The 14,175-nt window shown below is 43.0% G+C and overlaps 1 protein-coding gene across 1 annotated transcript in view; it reads right to left on the bottom strand.

Moving 5' to 3' along the window:
• LOC121277197 (small conductance calcium-activated potassium channel protein 2-like) overlaps nt 1-14,175 on the bottom strand; it is a 157,163-nt gene that overhangs the window by 114,139 nt on the left and 28,849 nt on the right. The window contains exon 3 of the mRNA XM_041186346.1: nt 9,957-10,375. Coding sequence (XP_041042280.1) covers nt 9,957-10,375 — 419 coding nt within the window. The remainder of the gene's footprint in view (nt 1-9,956; nt 10,376-14,175) is intronic.

Genomic DNA, 14,175 nt, shown 5'->3' with positions numbered 1-14,175 from the left:
GATTGGGAGACACCGCAAAGATCACCCACCGAGCCAGAGGCATAGAAGTTGATGGCAAATGTGACCTTCAGAGCCGCTGGCATGGGATGTCCACCCATACAGTTTGCGGAGATCTCAAAGCCAATCATCTGACAGATATAGTTGACTGTCTCCCTTGAGAGATGGAGCCTCCTTTGGCACTGCACCTCAGACATATTGAGGTAGCTGCTTCACCGCCTGTAAACCCTGGCAGCAGGATAGTGGTGTCTTCTGCAGCCCCTTCTGTCTTGGACTCCCTCTTGGCCCTGCACCCCTTGTGCCTGCACCCGTCCTCCCAAAGGTGGCTCCCCTAGAGGCTGAATGTGCAGTGCTGGTCTCCTCCCCCCTCTAGCCCTCCCTTCCCCCTCAGAGGAGGTGCCTCCAGTGGAGAGTTCAGCTCCCATTCCCAGGCTAAGGGAAGGCTTCCTGAAACCTGCAGGCCTGATAAAGATTCCTCACTGCAGGTTTTGAAGGTTGTGAGTCCAGACCAAGCAGCTGGGATGTGTTTTGAAGTATTGCCGATCACACAGACAAGTATCAGTAACTTTGAAAAAACAATATTTAACAGAGCACGCTCGCAAACCCACTGAGCCCTCTTATTCTGCCCATGGATGAGGTTTATACAAATGTGTCCTACCCGCCTGCCCATTGTGCCCGTGCGCCAACCCGAAGATTGCACAGGCGCTGAAAAATCGCTGTCGATTGGTGCCTCAAGGGCCTTAAGTGGCTGGTTAATTAATGGCGGGCGCACATCGGATATCAACGCGCACCCGCCCAACGAGATATTGCGCTAGCGCACGGTGATGTCAGGACTCTCGCCCGACATCACCGCGTCATTTTACATGTGGGCCCCCCCACCACCGACCACGTCAACGGCAAAGTTAATAACAGAATCAGGAATGGCTGCCATCTGAAAGCAAAAAATGGAGATAGAAAGGGATTGAGAAATAAGACGGCAAAACCAAAGCCAGTAGGATAGTGGTGTCTTCTGCAGCCCCTTCCACCTTGGACTATCTCTTGGCCCTGCGCCCCTTGTGCCTGCACCTGACCTCCCAAAGGTGGCTCCCCTAGAGGAAGCAAAATGTGGCAGAAGTTACATCTAAAATTGTCGAACTCAGTGTGGAGTCTGGAAGGCTGTCGAGTGCTGAGTTGAAGGATGAGATGCTGTTCTTCAAGTTTGCTTCATTGGATGACCGCAGAAAGGTCAGGGTGGGGGCAAGATGGAGAATTAAAATGACGATTAACGTGGAACTCAGGGTGATGCTTGCAGGCTGAACAGAGGTGTTCTGTAAACCAGTCACCTAATCTGCATTTGGTTTCCCCAGCGTAGAGGAGACTGTATTGTGAGTAGTGAATACAGTGTATTTAACTGAAGGAAGTACAATTAAATTGCTGTTTCACCTGGAAGGATGGTTTGGGGTCTTGGATGGTGCCAAGTGAGGAGGTAAAAAGGCAGGTAATGCATCTCCTGCACTTACATAGAAAGGTGCCACAACAAAGGGGAGGGAGATTTAGGAGTGACTGAGGAGTCCCATTAACCCTCCTTTTGGCCTTACACCATGAACCCAATCGTTATTCAATCTCTCCTGCCTTCCACCCCATTACTGACCTTCCCTTTTATTCTTTTCCCAACATCCTCCCTTTCACTTGCTCAAAACCGGTCACATTTCTGGCTTTTCCCAGTCATGATGGAAGGTCACAGACCTGAAACAGCTCCGAGTCTGTCTCCAAACTCGCTGAGCATTTCTAGCATTTTATTATTTTAAAAGCTTGTCATAGCTGATTTAGACAAATATACAAAAATGCTGGACCAGAAAGTGCTCCTGGTCAAAGTCTGTCCACATTTCACAATATAGATAAAAGCAAAATACCGGGCAGCTGCTGTCAAACCTGCTGAGTTTTTCCAGCATTTTCTGTTTTTATTTCACAGTATAGACACTTCCCACTCATCCAGAGTCATGTAAAACAAAAAACAGTTGGAAACTCAGGCCAACAGGGAATTAATTTTTAAATTTCCTCTCTGCCTCTTTCGACAATCAAAATTAGTCCAGAAGATATACAGAGGGAGGCTATCACCAGACAAAATACAGGGATTGGTCTTTGCTTTATTTGTTTATGGCCATGGATGAACATATTGCTGAACAGGAATTACCCATGAAGAGTTGTTTAAAACATGAAATAAACTCGTTTTACTTTAGAGTTTCAAGATTTGGTTCCAACAAACTTAAAGAGTGCCCATCCTTACACATCATTTATCACCAAATGTCTTGAATTATGAGGGCGACTTTCTCCTCTTATCAGAAAATTGTGATGCCATTGAAATTTATTTGCTCTAATAAGCTTCCAGGATACCACGCAAATGGAAGTGGCTCCTTTTCAAGATCAGGCAACCATAGCAACAAATAACAAATAGTCAGCTTGTAAAGTGTTGAATAAAGAGCTCCTGGAATGGGAGAAAGTGAGTGAGTTAGTAACAACAGACACTGGCTACAAACTCTGAGGAGCACAAAATTAGCCATTGGGCAAATTAATTAAATTTTAAACTAGTTAGAAACTCAATTTTTCAAATTGTAGAGTAAAGGGCTATCAGCAGGAGCACCTGATACTGACTGATGTAACTATGATACGATATCACATGATTAAGTAACTGAGATCTGGCGGGAAGCAGAAGTATAACCTGATGTAGAGTACTGAGATGTACATAGATCTGTATATAAACATGAATGGTTTTTATGAATAACAGTCTATGGGAGCATTCTTAGGGTAACAGGCAAATCCTAAAGAAACCCCATCAAGACTGCAAACTGAAGACAGGGCATGGTGGCAGTGGACAGAGCGTAATGACCAAGAAAAACTTGACCAAGACTGCAGGCCTGAATGACCTACAAACTGTTGGAAAAAGGACAAGAAGAGAAAATATTGAAGACTAACCTGAGAACAGAGCAGTGTGGATGCTGCTGGTGCAAACAGACACACAGACCGGGAGTCCTGACAGCAGTGAGTACAGATCACAATCTATAAGCAAAACTACTGAAGCAGCAAAAGATCCAGAGCTTAGGACAGGTGTGGAGTCTACATTGCCACTCCCAGAACCTTTCCAAAGTGCTGAAGTTTCGAAATGGGCTCAACACTGGAATAATTGGAAGAAGAGATTATCCACATACAAAATAGCTTCAGGTTTGCATAAGAAGGAACAAAAGGATCAGGTAAGTACTTTACTTATGCAGAAGGGGCTATTGCAGATGATGTAATAGCGATACAGGGAGTCAATAAGGCTTCAAGCTCATATGATGAAGTCCTCCAGGCATTAGGCACGTTCTTCAGTATTCAAAAAAATTGACCATTGAGTGAATGAAATTTAATAACAGGAAACAAAAACTGGGTGAATGCACGGATTCATTTATAAATGACTTGCACAGACTCGTGGAGAATGGCAATATGGGATACCCAGGGATGAATTAATATGCAAAGTGGTTGGGGTCTTGGATGAAACGCAATCAAATCTTTTGCAAATGAGGGAAGGTTTATCTCTCACAAAGGCAATGCAAACAATGTGACACATGAGCTTAGGGAACAAAACAGAGTGGTTGTTCATGGGGAAAGTGATGTCCCTTGGAAAAAAACGAGTGAAGCCACCCGATAGGTTGGACAAAAAAAGAGAACGTGCAATAAAGTAAAAGCCTGAAAAATTGGGAAAAAGTGTGCCAACTACCATTTTGAGATGCTCTCCATGTGGTGGGAAAACCCTGACCAAGCGGGATGAATGTCCAGCAGGGGGAGCAGGGTGCCACAACTGTGGAAAGTTAGGATATTTTACAAATATCTGCCGATCTAAAATACAAGTAGACCATAAGCTCATAAGACCCAGGAGCTGAAGTAGGCCATTCGCCCCATTGAGTCTGCTCTGCCATTCAATGAGATCATGGCTGATCTGATAATCCTCAACTCCACTTTCCTGCCTTTTCCCCACAAACTTTGATTCCCTTACTGATTAAAAATTTGTCTATCTCAGCCTTGAATATACTAGCGACCCAGCCTCTACAGTCCTCTGTGGTAAAGAATTCCACAGATTCACTACTCTCAGAGAAGAAATACCTCCTCATCTCTGTGTTAAGTGGGCACCCCCTTACTCTGAGACCATGCCCTCTGGCCCTAGACTCTCCCACAAGGGAAACAACCTCTCAGCATCTACCCTGTCAAGCCCCCTAAGAATCTTATATGTTTCAATAAGGTTGCCTCTCATTCTTCTAAACTCCAATGAGTACAGGCCCAACCTACTCAACCTCTCCTGTAAGAAAATCCTTCCATACCCAGAATCAACCTTGTGAACCTTCTCTGGACTGCCTCCAATGCCAGTACATCTTTCCTTAGATAAGGGGACCAAAACTGTTCACAGTATTCTAGGTGTGGTCTAACTAGTCCCTTGTATAGCTTTAGCAAGACTTCCCTATTTTTATACTCCATTGCCCTTGAAATCAAGGCCAACATTCCATTTGCCTTCCCTATTACCTGTTGAACTTGTATACTAGCTTTTTGGGATTCATGCATGAGGACCCCCAAATCCCTCTGTACTGCAGCTTTCTGCAGTCTTTCTCCATTTAAGTTATATTCAGCTTCTCTATTCTTCCTATAACAAATGCATAACCTCACATTTTCCCACATTATGGGCAGAATTTTGCCCTTGATGGGCGGGTGGGCCCCACCAGCTCAGTGGCGAGCAGTCAGCCAATCGTCACCACTGAAACAGGCCCCGCCGCCATTTTGAGTGGGCGGGCCAATTAAGGCCTGCCTGGCGGGCCACCCAACAGGAAGCACTATGCACTATGCACTTCCTGTGCAAGGGAGGAGGGATTCCCCAACTGTCAGAGTGCGCTCTTCCACGCATGCGTGACAAAGAATGCACTGCTCCCTGAGGCAAAGTCCTGTCTCAGGGAGATTAGTGACAGTTTCTGAAAGTTGAAAAATAGAAAAATTTAAAAATTATTAACATGTCCCTCTCATGTGACAATGTCACACAAGATGGGACATGTTAATAAATATCACATAAACTTCACTAAACTTTTTTAAAACAGACATGAAACCTCATCCCGCCAGTGGATGAGGATTCATGTGTTATCAGAAGCCCCCTGGGGCTCCCGGCCTGTCCGCCAGCCTTAAGCTTGGACGAGCCGGGCCTTTAATTATCCTGTCAATGGCCTCAATTGGCCATTGACAGGTCGGTGGGCGGGCCTGAATATTTAAATGAGGTGGGGTGACGTCAGGGGTTCCTCCTGATGTCATCCCACATCATTTTCGCATCAGCGAACGAAACCCGCCCCCAGCTCGTCAACGGAAAAATTGCGCCCTATGTTCCATCTGCCAAGTTCTTGCCAACTCACTTAACCTGTCTATATCCCTCTGGAGACTCCTTGTGTCATCCTTAGCACTTGCCTTCCCACCTATTTTTTTTTAAGCTCACAGTAGCTCACAGGAAGAAAGAGAAAATAACAAATTCAAGAAGTGGAAGAACCATCCTAAAAACAAATAACCTTCCTGGGTGAAGTTAACAAAACAGAAAATAAATACCGGAGAATTAAATTAGAAGTTGATGGTCACCCACAGAATTCGAGCTAGATATTGCCACAAGTGTTTTAGTGTTATCTGATGAAGTAAAGTGAGTTAAAAATATCATGTCACAGCCATCCTTCATCCAGTTGCAAGCTCCAGCAGGAACAACACTGCAAGTAGTATGCCAACACTTAGTGAGCTTAACATACAAGGAGAAAGAAATTATTGAACCCTTGCAGGTTATACAGAACCAGGAGTCATTATTGAGAAGAAAATCATGCTTGCAGTTGAGGCTGACTTACAGGGTTGATAACATTTCTGATGAGCAACCCAGTAATGTATTCAGAGTGAAATTTCCATTCCTATTTTCAGGCTTAGGAAAGCCGAAGACAGAATATCATGTTACCCAGGGGTGGATGCTAAGCCTACATTCACAGCAAGGAAGGTTGTATCATCCATGTTACAACAAGGGGTCATCTCTCCAGTTACCATAGCTATAAAGTGGTGTTCTAGAATGATCAGAGTACCAAAGCCTAATGGTTCAATTAGAACCTGCGTGGACTTGACTCGGTTACACAAGTCAGTAGAGCGTGAAATCCAACCGATGGCATCATTGGATGAAATTCTCTCCAAATTAGCAAAAAGCACCTTTTTCACAAAATTGGATACAAACAGTGGCTTTTGGCAGCTGCCTCAGGACAAAGAATCCAGATTGTTAGCTACTTATATCACCCATTTGGTCATTACTGTTTTAACAGGTTACCATTCAGAATTGCTTCTGCACCAGAAAAATTCCAAGGAACGATGTCTCCGACCCTGGAAGGCATGGAAGGAGTAACATTCCGTATGGACGACATTCTTGTACAAGGTTCATCAAGGGAGGAAAATAACTGTTGAGTGAGAGCAATTCTCAAAGTTCTACAAGATGCTGGTTTGACATTGAGTGGCAAATGTGAATTTGCAAAACCTATGATGAAATTCTTATGGCACATTGTGCAAGCTTCAAAAATTACCATCAACCTGTAGAAAGCCAAGGTGATTAGAGAGCCCACAGCTTAGAATCATCACAGAATTACAAAGATTTCTTGGGATGGTCATCACATAGGCAAGTTCCTACCAAACTTGGCGAAATCAAACAGCTGTTATGACAGCTGTTAAGGGCCAACAGTGATCTGGAATGTGGACCAGCAAAATGTTTTTGACAAGATCAAAAATCTCCTAATTTCACCAGAAATTCTGGAGCACTACGATCTAGAATTGCCAACGGTTGCAGCTGTGGGCACATCATCTACAGGCTTGGGCACAGCGCTGTTTCAAGTTCAAAAAGATGAACAAGAAGACCAGTTTATTATACCTGAGATCTCTCACAGACACATTCAAGTGGTATGCAACCATTGGGAATGAAACATCAGTGGCCACATGAACCTGCGAGAGGTTCTCTGATTATGTCATGGGATTAAGGTTTAAAATTTGGTTACTCTTCTTAACCTGAAGGAAATTGCAAAAAGGCCACCTAGATTTCAAAGTTTTAGACTAAGACTCATGAGATACGATCCAGTTACTGAGTACGTTCAAGAGAAGTACCAGCCGACAGCAGATGTATTGTTAAGAATACCAATGGAAGGAGTCCAAACTGGAAGATTTTTATTGAGGAATTGGAAGCATATGCTTCACTCATTGCCAGCCATGGAAGGTAGATTATAAGCTATTAAGCAAGCACAACAACAGGATGATGAGTGCATCAAAATAAAAGAGTATTGCAAGAATGGTTTGTCATGTTACACTCCTAACAATGCAATACTTTGCCAATGCTTTGAGCAGTGAAAATATCTCACAGGGCTGGGGGGTCAGTGGGTGACCACTGAGGACAGGCTACGCCTATGCCATGGGGATCATCATTGCCACTGAGGTCTCTTTAACAGGCCAAAGAGTGTCCAAAAAGGAACCCCTCTCCCCCAGAGCCTGCTGGGAGACCACCACTGTTTACCTGACAGTCTTCCCATGTAGTGGAGGGCTTCACCCCACCACTGCTAAAATGCCAGCCGAGATAGGAAGAGGCTCTTAATTAAGCCATGTAACTGGCTCAACGTGTCTCCATGCGGGCAGGCCACCTTACCATCCACTAGCAAAATGGCATGGCAGCAAGAAGCCAAATAACAGCCTCCCTTACCAAGGATTTCCCAGGCAGTTTTTCCACCTCTTCCCACCTCTGCTTCAGACCCCAAAGGCTCCTTCAATTTCAGCCCAATATCTTATTATGGGACTCTGTCAAATTTTGTTTGTGTTTATTTTTGTTAAGCACCTCGGGATTTTTTACTATGTTAAAGGGGTTATATAAATGCAAGTTGTTGGTTTTATCATTTAGAGTATCCTCTTTCATAAAGAAAGACCGATTACCATGTGACACACCATGTATTATTCTGCTGCTAAAGTGTAGCTAAGTGTTAAGAGAACTGTTCCTTTAAGGCCACAAAGTGTTTTTTGTCCTCAAAAAAATACTTTATACTATGAACATTGCTTTCAGCACTGATTAGTACTTAGACTGTGGTAGAACAGGATAACAGATGAGGATGATTTGGTTTATTAGCAATTGTTTGCAGTTGCTGGAGAATATCTATCCTGTGTTGTATATGACAGCAATAAACAAAAGTAACAGTTTTTTTCCCATATGAAACTGGAGCTGACAAAGTATTACTGCACTGAGAACATTATGTTTCACTTATTTTTAAACTAGTCTTTAAATGCACACCAATGAAAAGATCAACAAGCAACTGCATGCTCTTTACTTACATTATTAACCATTTGAAAGTGCAATAAAAATATATTTTCTTTAGTGTCTCCACAGGATAGAAGATGTGAGTCCTTGGTGTGTTGCTTGAGCCAAACTCATTTTCTTACCCAAAATTCAACCTATTTACTAAAACCACTTTCCTTCACCTTGCCTGGCCCCATCGTCTCTCCTCTGTTCATCTCAAAGCCTGACTTCTTCATTCTCCTTGCCAACTTCCACTCTCTGTAGACTAAAACTCATTTGAAATGCTGTAGCCTACATCCTCACTTGCACAAACCCTCTGTCCTTTTACCACTCATCATTACCAAGCTCCATTGGCCATCTCTGTCCCAGAGAATGTATTTGAATATCTTCATATGCCTCTAGTCATGTGTTACTATGTACAACTTTTCCTTTTCTGACACAAGATTACTCCCTCTGCCCCATGTTTGGTGGGCAATTATTTTTAGTCACTATGCCCTCAAACTTCCTCCTATAACATCTGTCCCTTGTTCACTCCAGCCCTGCTTTCAGAAGTCTCCTAAAATCCTTCCAGTTGGTTTTGCTTTCATCAATCATTAACCTCTCTGCTCCCTCTCATTCCTGCTTGGTGGCCATTTTTATTGTCTACCTTGTAAAATACTCTGTGGGCAGGAAGTACGATAGAAATGTAAGTTGTTTATTCTCTTTTGTTTCTCAGGTACAGTGCAATTACACAGAACCTACTTAAAGCATTGTAGCATTAGTGATATATCAGATGAATTAAACATGCACTCTTACATGTCTAAAAACATTTTGGACATAACTAAGAGATAAATGCATAAAATTATCCTGTTAACATTTCCCAGATTCTTTCCTTGACACTTTAAAAAAAATTAGTGAAGAATAGCAAAACAAATTCTGTAGAAACTACATGCTTAAGGACATAACAATAACAAACTATCATTATAAGAGACAGGTAACATTTACTGTTAGGCACACAAAGAGCTAGATTTTTGCCAAGTCAAGAAGACTCTGCAGATCTTTAAAAATGGCGGGCAGGACATGGATGTGGAAGTCCTGCTCCCAGTTCCAATAGATCCAATTTTCGCCAGCAGGGAAAAGAGGGCCTGAGGGGGAACAGAGAAGTGGGTGGGCAAATTTGGCATGGAGATGGCATGGGGATACATGGGGGCATGAGTTGGGCACAGTGCATGAATTGGCATGGAGGGACCAGGGGTTGGGTGAGGTGGTGCATGGGTGTGAGGGGTGAAGGCTGGAGAGCCTAACAGCCTCTAAAACAACTGGAGCGATGTCCCAGAGAACCGAGGTAGGTCTTCTAACCAGTCAACCTTGCATTCGCCAGCTACTGTGACCACCTAGGATCAGCTTCTGGGGTCAGCGGGCCCGACCCTATCCCTCCCCCTCCTCCCAGGAGTGAAAGTTGGATATAACAAGGGCCCTTTATATCAAGGTGGGTCTGCCAAGTAAGGAAATTTCTGAATTCAAGCAAATGATCTTGATAAGAAATATCCTACCCAAAATCAGGATTGTTGAAATATCATTTATAATTTGGAATTAAAACATGATTCTCTCTTATGTTTAAACATTAAACAAAAGCTGGTGCACTATAAGTGCTTACCTTTCACAAGCTCGGACTGTCCATGCTGCAATTATCCACAATGAAATGCTGAAAACCAACAGTACTGTTCCTGGACATATTGTCATTAAAGTCTTCATTACGAAACGGGTATTGAAGTTTATTTTATTCAGTGCTCCAATACTTCTTGAAGAAGCATCCGTAAAAAGTTTGCTATGCAGCAGCATTACTCTGGCAATAAGGTAAAGTCTAAGAAACATTGGTATTGATAAGATTATATCCACATCTGCTATTGCTGTAGATGTTGTATATGAAAAGGCAAGGCGTGCTGTCCAAGTGAAAGTATAGTTTCCAGGTATTGGGTGAATAGCACATACCAGTATTTCCAAACAGATGAAAAAAATCCGCTCATAAGTCATGGCTATTCTCCAGTCATCTGCGCCATTGTCTACCATGAATAACTGCAAGGAAATGGTATAGTTTTATTATACTGGCCAATTTTCATTTCAAGTGCAGAAATTGTCAAGTTACTCATTAAAAGCATCTTCAAACAGCATAGAAAACATGGTACCTTGGTGACACTCAAATATCTTTCAAACATTAGTCCATTTTTCATTTGATGTGACAGAAAAACTACAATGGAAATGAAAATGGGGCGAGATTTATAATTGATGTTGCCTATTTTACACAATTGCCAAAAGTCAGAGGTGCCTTCACTGGATTTTCATTTTTAAACAGATTCTGATATGAAACAAGATGCATTATAAATGGGGTTGCAATAATTCTCAAATACAATCCGACCAAATTATTGTTATAGAATAACCAACAAGTACACAACAAGTCCTAGTTCATAGGAGCACATGAATTAGGAGCAGGAGTAGGTCATTCAGACCCTTGAGCCTGCTCCGCCATTTGATAAGATCATGGTTGATCTGATTTGAAAATATTCAATAACCCTGCCTACACTGCTTTCTGGGGAAGAGAATTCCACAGACTAATGACCTTCTGAGAGAGAAGATTTCTCCTCAGCTTTTTCTTAAATGGGAGACCCCTTATTTTTAAAGAGTGTTCCCTAGCTCCAGTCTCGCTCAAAGAGAACTAACCTCTCAACATCCAGCCATTCAAGTCCCCACAGGATCTTATATATTTCAATAAGATCACCTCTCATTCTTCTAAACTCCAATGGATGTAGTCCAAAATTGTCCAATCTTTTCTGATAAGATAACTCCTTCTTATTAAACTTCTCTGAGACCCCATTTATCTATTGAAATATTGAACATCCTGATTTTTTAAATTCTGATTTTTCTCAAACATTGTATATGCATGGTTGCAAGTTTGCTGTTTAAAGAAAAGGCAGTAGAAAGGACAATTTTATTTAAAGTGCATAACTTCAGAATTGAGTTCAACTCCCCTCTTTCTTTCCACTGATAAAGGTAAAATGTTTATCTGAGATTCAATACTCAATTATTCTGATACTGTAAATATAAATTAAATTTTACCAAACTATTTTTGCACCCGCACATACTTCAAAATGCATATTTCAATGAATGGCCAAAAATCAATCTGTAGTAACCTGACGTGTAGTATGCCTTTAAGACAAATGTTGTAATGTAAGGTCACATGATCTTGGTATCCAATAGCAGAGTAGCGTGGGCTATCTTTGTAGTCAGTAGTCTTGAGTTAGAGTCTGAAGAGTAAAGACAGAGTTTTGAGTTGTAAACACACAAGTGTAGCTGCTGAGTTCCTCTTGTAATTAAACAGAATGTGTTTCTTCTAAGAATGGTCCATAGATCTTCTCTGTTTTGATACCAACTGGGTCACCCCAAAACAAGCGTGCGACCCTGATCCTTTAGCCCCAACAAACCAAGGGCACTGGATCCAACAAACCGGTGATGAGAGTAAAAAGCAAGAAAAGACACGAAAGGACAAAGTAAAAAGCAAGAAAGAGTAAAGGAAATGAGAAGAACTGAAATCAGGTCATACTTCACATGGTAGTCGTAAGTAAAGGAAAATTTCCTTCCTGATCGTCAAAGTAATCCCCTCAGAGCATGTCACAATCTGGAAGAGTGGAGCCTCTCAATCCAAACTCGGACGATTGGTCTCACTATGTTGAACACCTAGCTTTCTTCTTCCAGGCGAACAACATCACAGGGGAGGAGAAAAGGCGCGCAATCCTCTTTTCAACGTGTGGGAGTAAAACATATGGATTCATTCGAAATTGGTTGGCATCCAGTGCCCAAGATTCAAAATGTTTTGATGACTTAGTGAACCTCGTAAAGAATCATTACCAGTCCAAACTGTCGGTGACGATGCAACGGTTCAAATTTAACTCAAGGAGTAGAGCCGCGGGGGAGACAGTCGCTTGTTATGTGGCAAGTCTGAAACAATTAACTGAATATTGACAGTTTGGTACATCTGTCAATCACATGTTTACAGATCGTTTGGTGAGCAGTGTAAATGAAGTTGCAATTCAGGAGAGATTACTGTCTGAAACAAATTTAGATCTTCAGAAGACATTGGAAATCGCTCTGGCAATGGAAGGTGCAGTGCGAGACTTGGAAGCCAAACGGAGTGCAAAATGGTGCTGTCCTCCATGTTGGGCAGGGAGCCTCAGCCAAAAAGGGCATGAAAGTGCAGAGCTTTACTCAGAAGCGGGAAGCAGCCACCGCTAGCACTCAAATTAAAAGAGATAACTTAGCAGCAAAAACATGGCATCATGGTAGCAGAGGTGGAAGCAGGCAACCTTGTAATGAATCACGGTTTAGAAAGATGGAGGGCAGAATTTTTCCCTTGGTGGGTAGGCTCAGTGAGGGCAGGCAGGGGTGGGCAGAAAGCCGACCACCGCCCGTGATCGGCACCCAACTGCAATTTCACAATGGCAAGCCAGTTAAGGCCCACCCAGCGTGAAACGTGAGCGGCAGCGCTGAGCGTTGTCTGTGCGGTGGGGGGAAGGCAAGCCGACCGAGTGCAAACTTCCCACATGCGCGCGGGTATATGCTGCATAATCTCCGAGGCACAGAGCTGCCTCAAGGAGATGAAGCGCTGTTTAATACCCCAATACAAGTGTGCAATCCTTGTTGCCCCAACAAACCAGGGCACTGGATCCAACACTATCTTAAACATTGATAGAAACCATATTCTACTGAATTGTTTCACAATCAAAATCTGCTCCCAGGCTGCCCTTAATTGGGGACTAAATTAGATAGTTTGTTCAAAGAGTTAGCACAGGCAAGACAGGCTGAATGGCCTTCTTCTTTCTTAGGATTTTATGATTCTGATGAGTCAACTAGGATAGTGAGAACTGCACAGCTATAGGTCATGCCACCTTCATTACCATATTTTACTCTTTAAAGTTGCAGGTTAAGAGAAGCCTGAGAGCAAGCAGTTTGACAGCTCTCTGTCAATGTGATACCATGAAGTTCTACTTATTTGGCATCATGAATGGGGACAGTGGTTACTGAATAGTTCCAACTCCAGGATTCACTGGGCTGAATGCATAACGTGACTTCAAATGGACTCTCTAATAAAAGCCCAAAAATCCATGCTGCTCAAAAGGATTTCCTTTGTAACTTGGATATGAGTACCCTGGAAACACTCAGTAACTAGGTCAGGATTGAGTTATACATGGCACCAACATGATAGCGAGCTTTCAAGCATAGTCTCGTGATAAGGGAGCCTCCACTCATCTCTTTCAAGGTCACGGTTGTAAAGGTCAGGCATTCCCAAGACACTGACTTATGCACCAAGATTCCCTATCTGGCCTTTAGAGAGACCCTGGGTTAAGGTAGGTGCACATGGTCAGATCAAGCATACGCCCCAGCCCGTTGGTACATGCGGAGACCATGAACATGATGTCATGACTTGTCTCCCTGGTGAAGCATGCTTGAGAAAGACAGGATGGGATGTGGGAGTCGCTGGCTTAGCCAGCATTCATTTCCCATCCCTAGTTGCCTTGAGAAAGTGGTGGTGAGCTTCTTTCTTGAACCACTGCAGTCCATGTGGTGTTCCCATGTGTCTGCTGCCCTCATCCTTCCAGATGGTAGTGGTCATGGGTTTGGAAGATGCTGTCAAAGGAGCCTTGTTGAGTTCCTGCAGTGCATTCTGTAGAGGGTACACACTGTGCATCGGTGATGGAGGGAGTGAATGTTTGTGGATGGGGTGCCAATTAAGTGGGTTGCTTTGTTTTGGATGGTGTTAAGCTTCCTGAATGTTGATGGAGCTACAGCCATCCAGGTAAGTAGAGAACATTCCATCATACTCC

This window comes from Carcharodon carcharias, chromosome 4 (assembly GCF_017639515.1).
Source record: "Carcharodon carcharias isolate sCarCar2 chromosome 4, sCarCar2.pri, whole genome shotgun sequence".
NCBI lineage: Eukaryota > Metazoa > Chordata > Chondrichthyes > Lamniformes > Lamnidae > Carcharodon > Carcharodon carcharias.
Note: the sequence above shows the minus strand (reverse complement) of the source record. Positions and strands in the feature narration are given on the sequence as shown.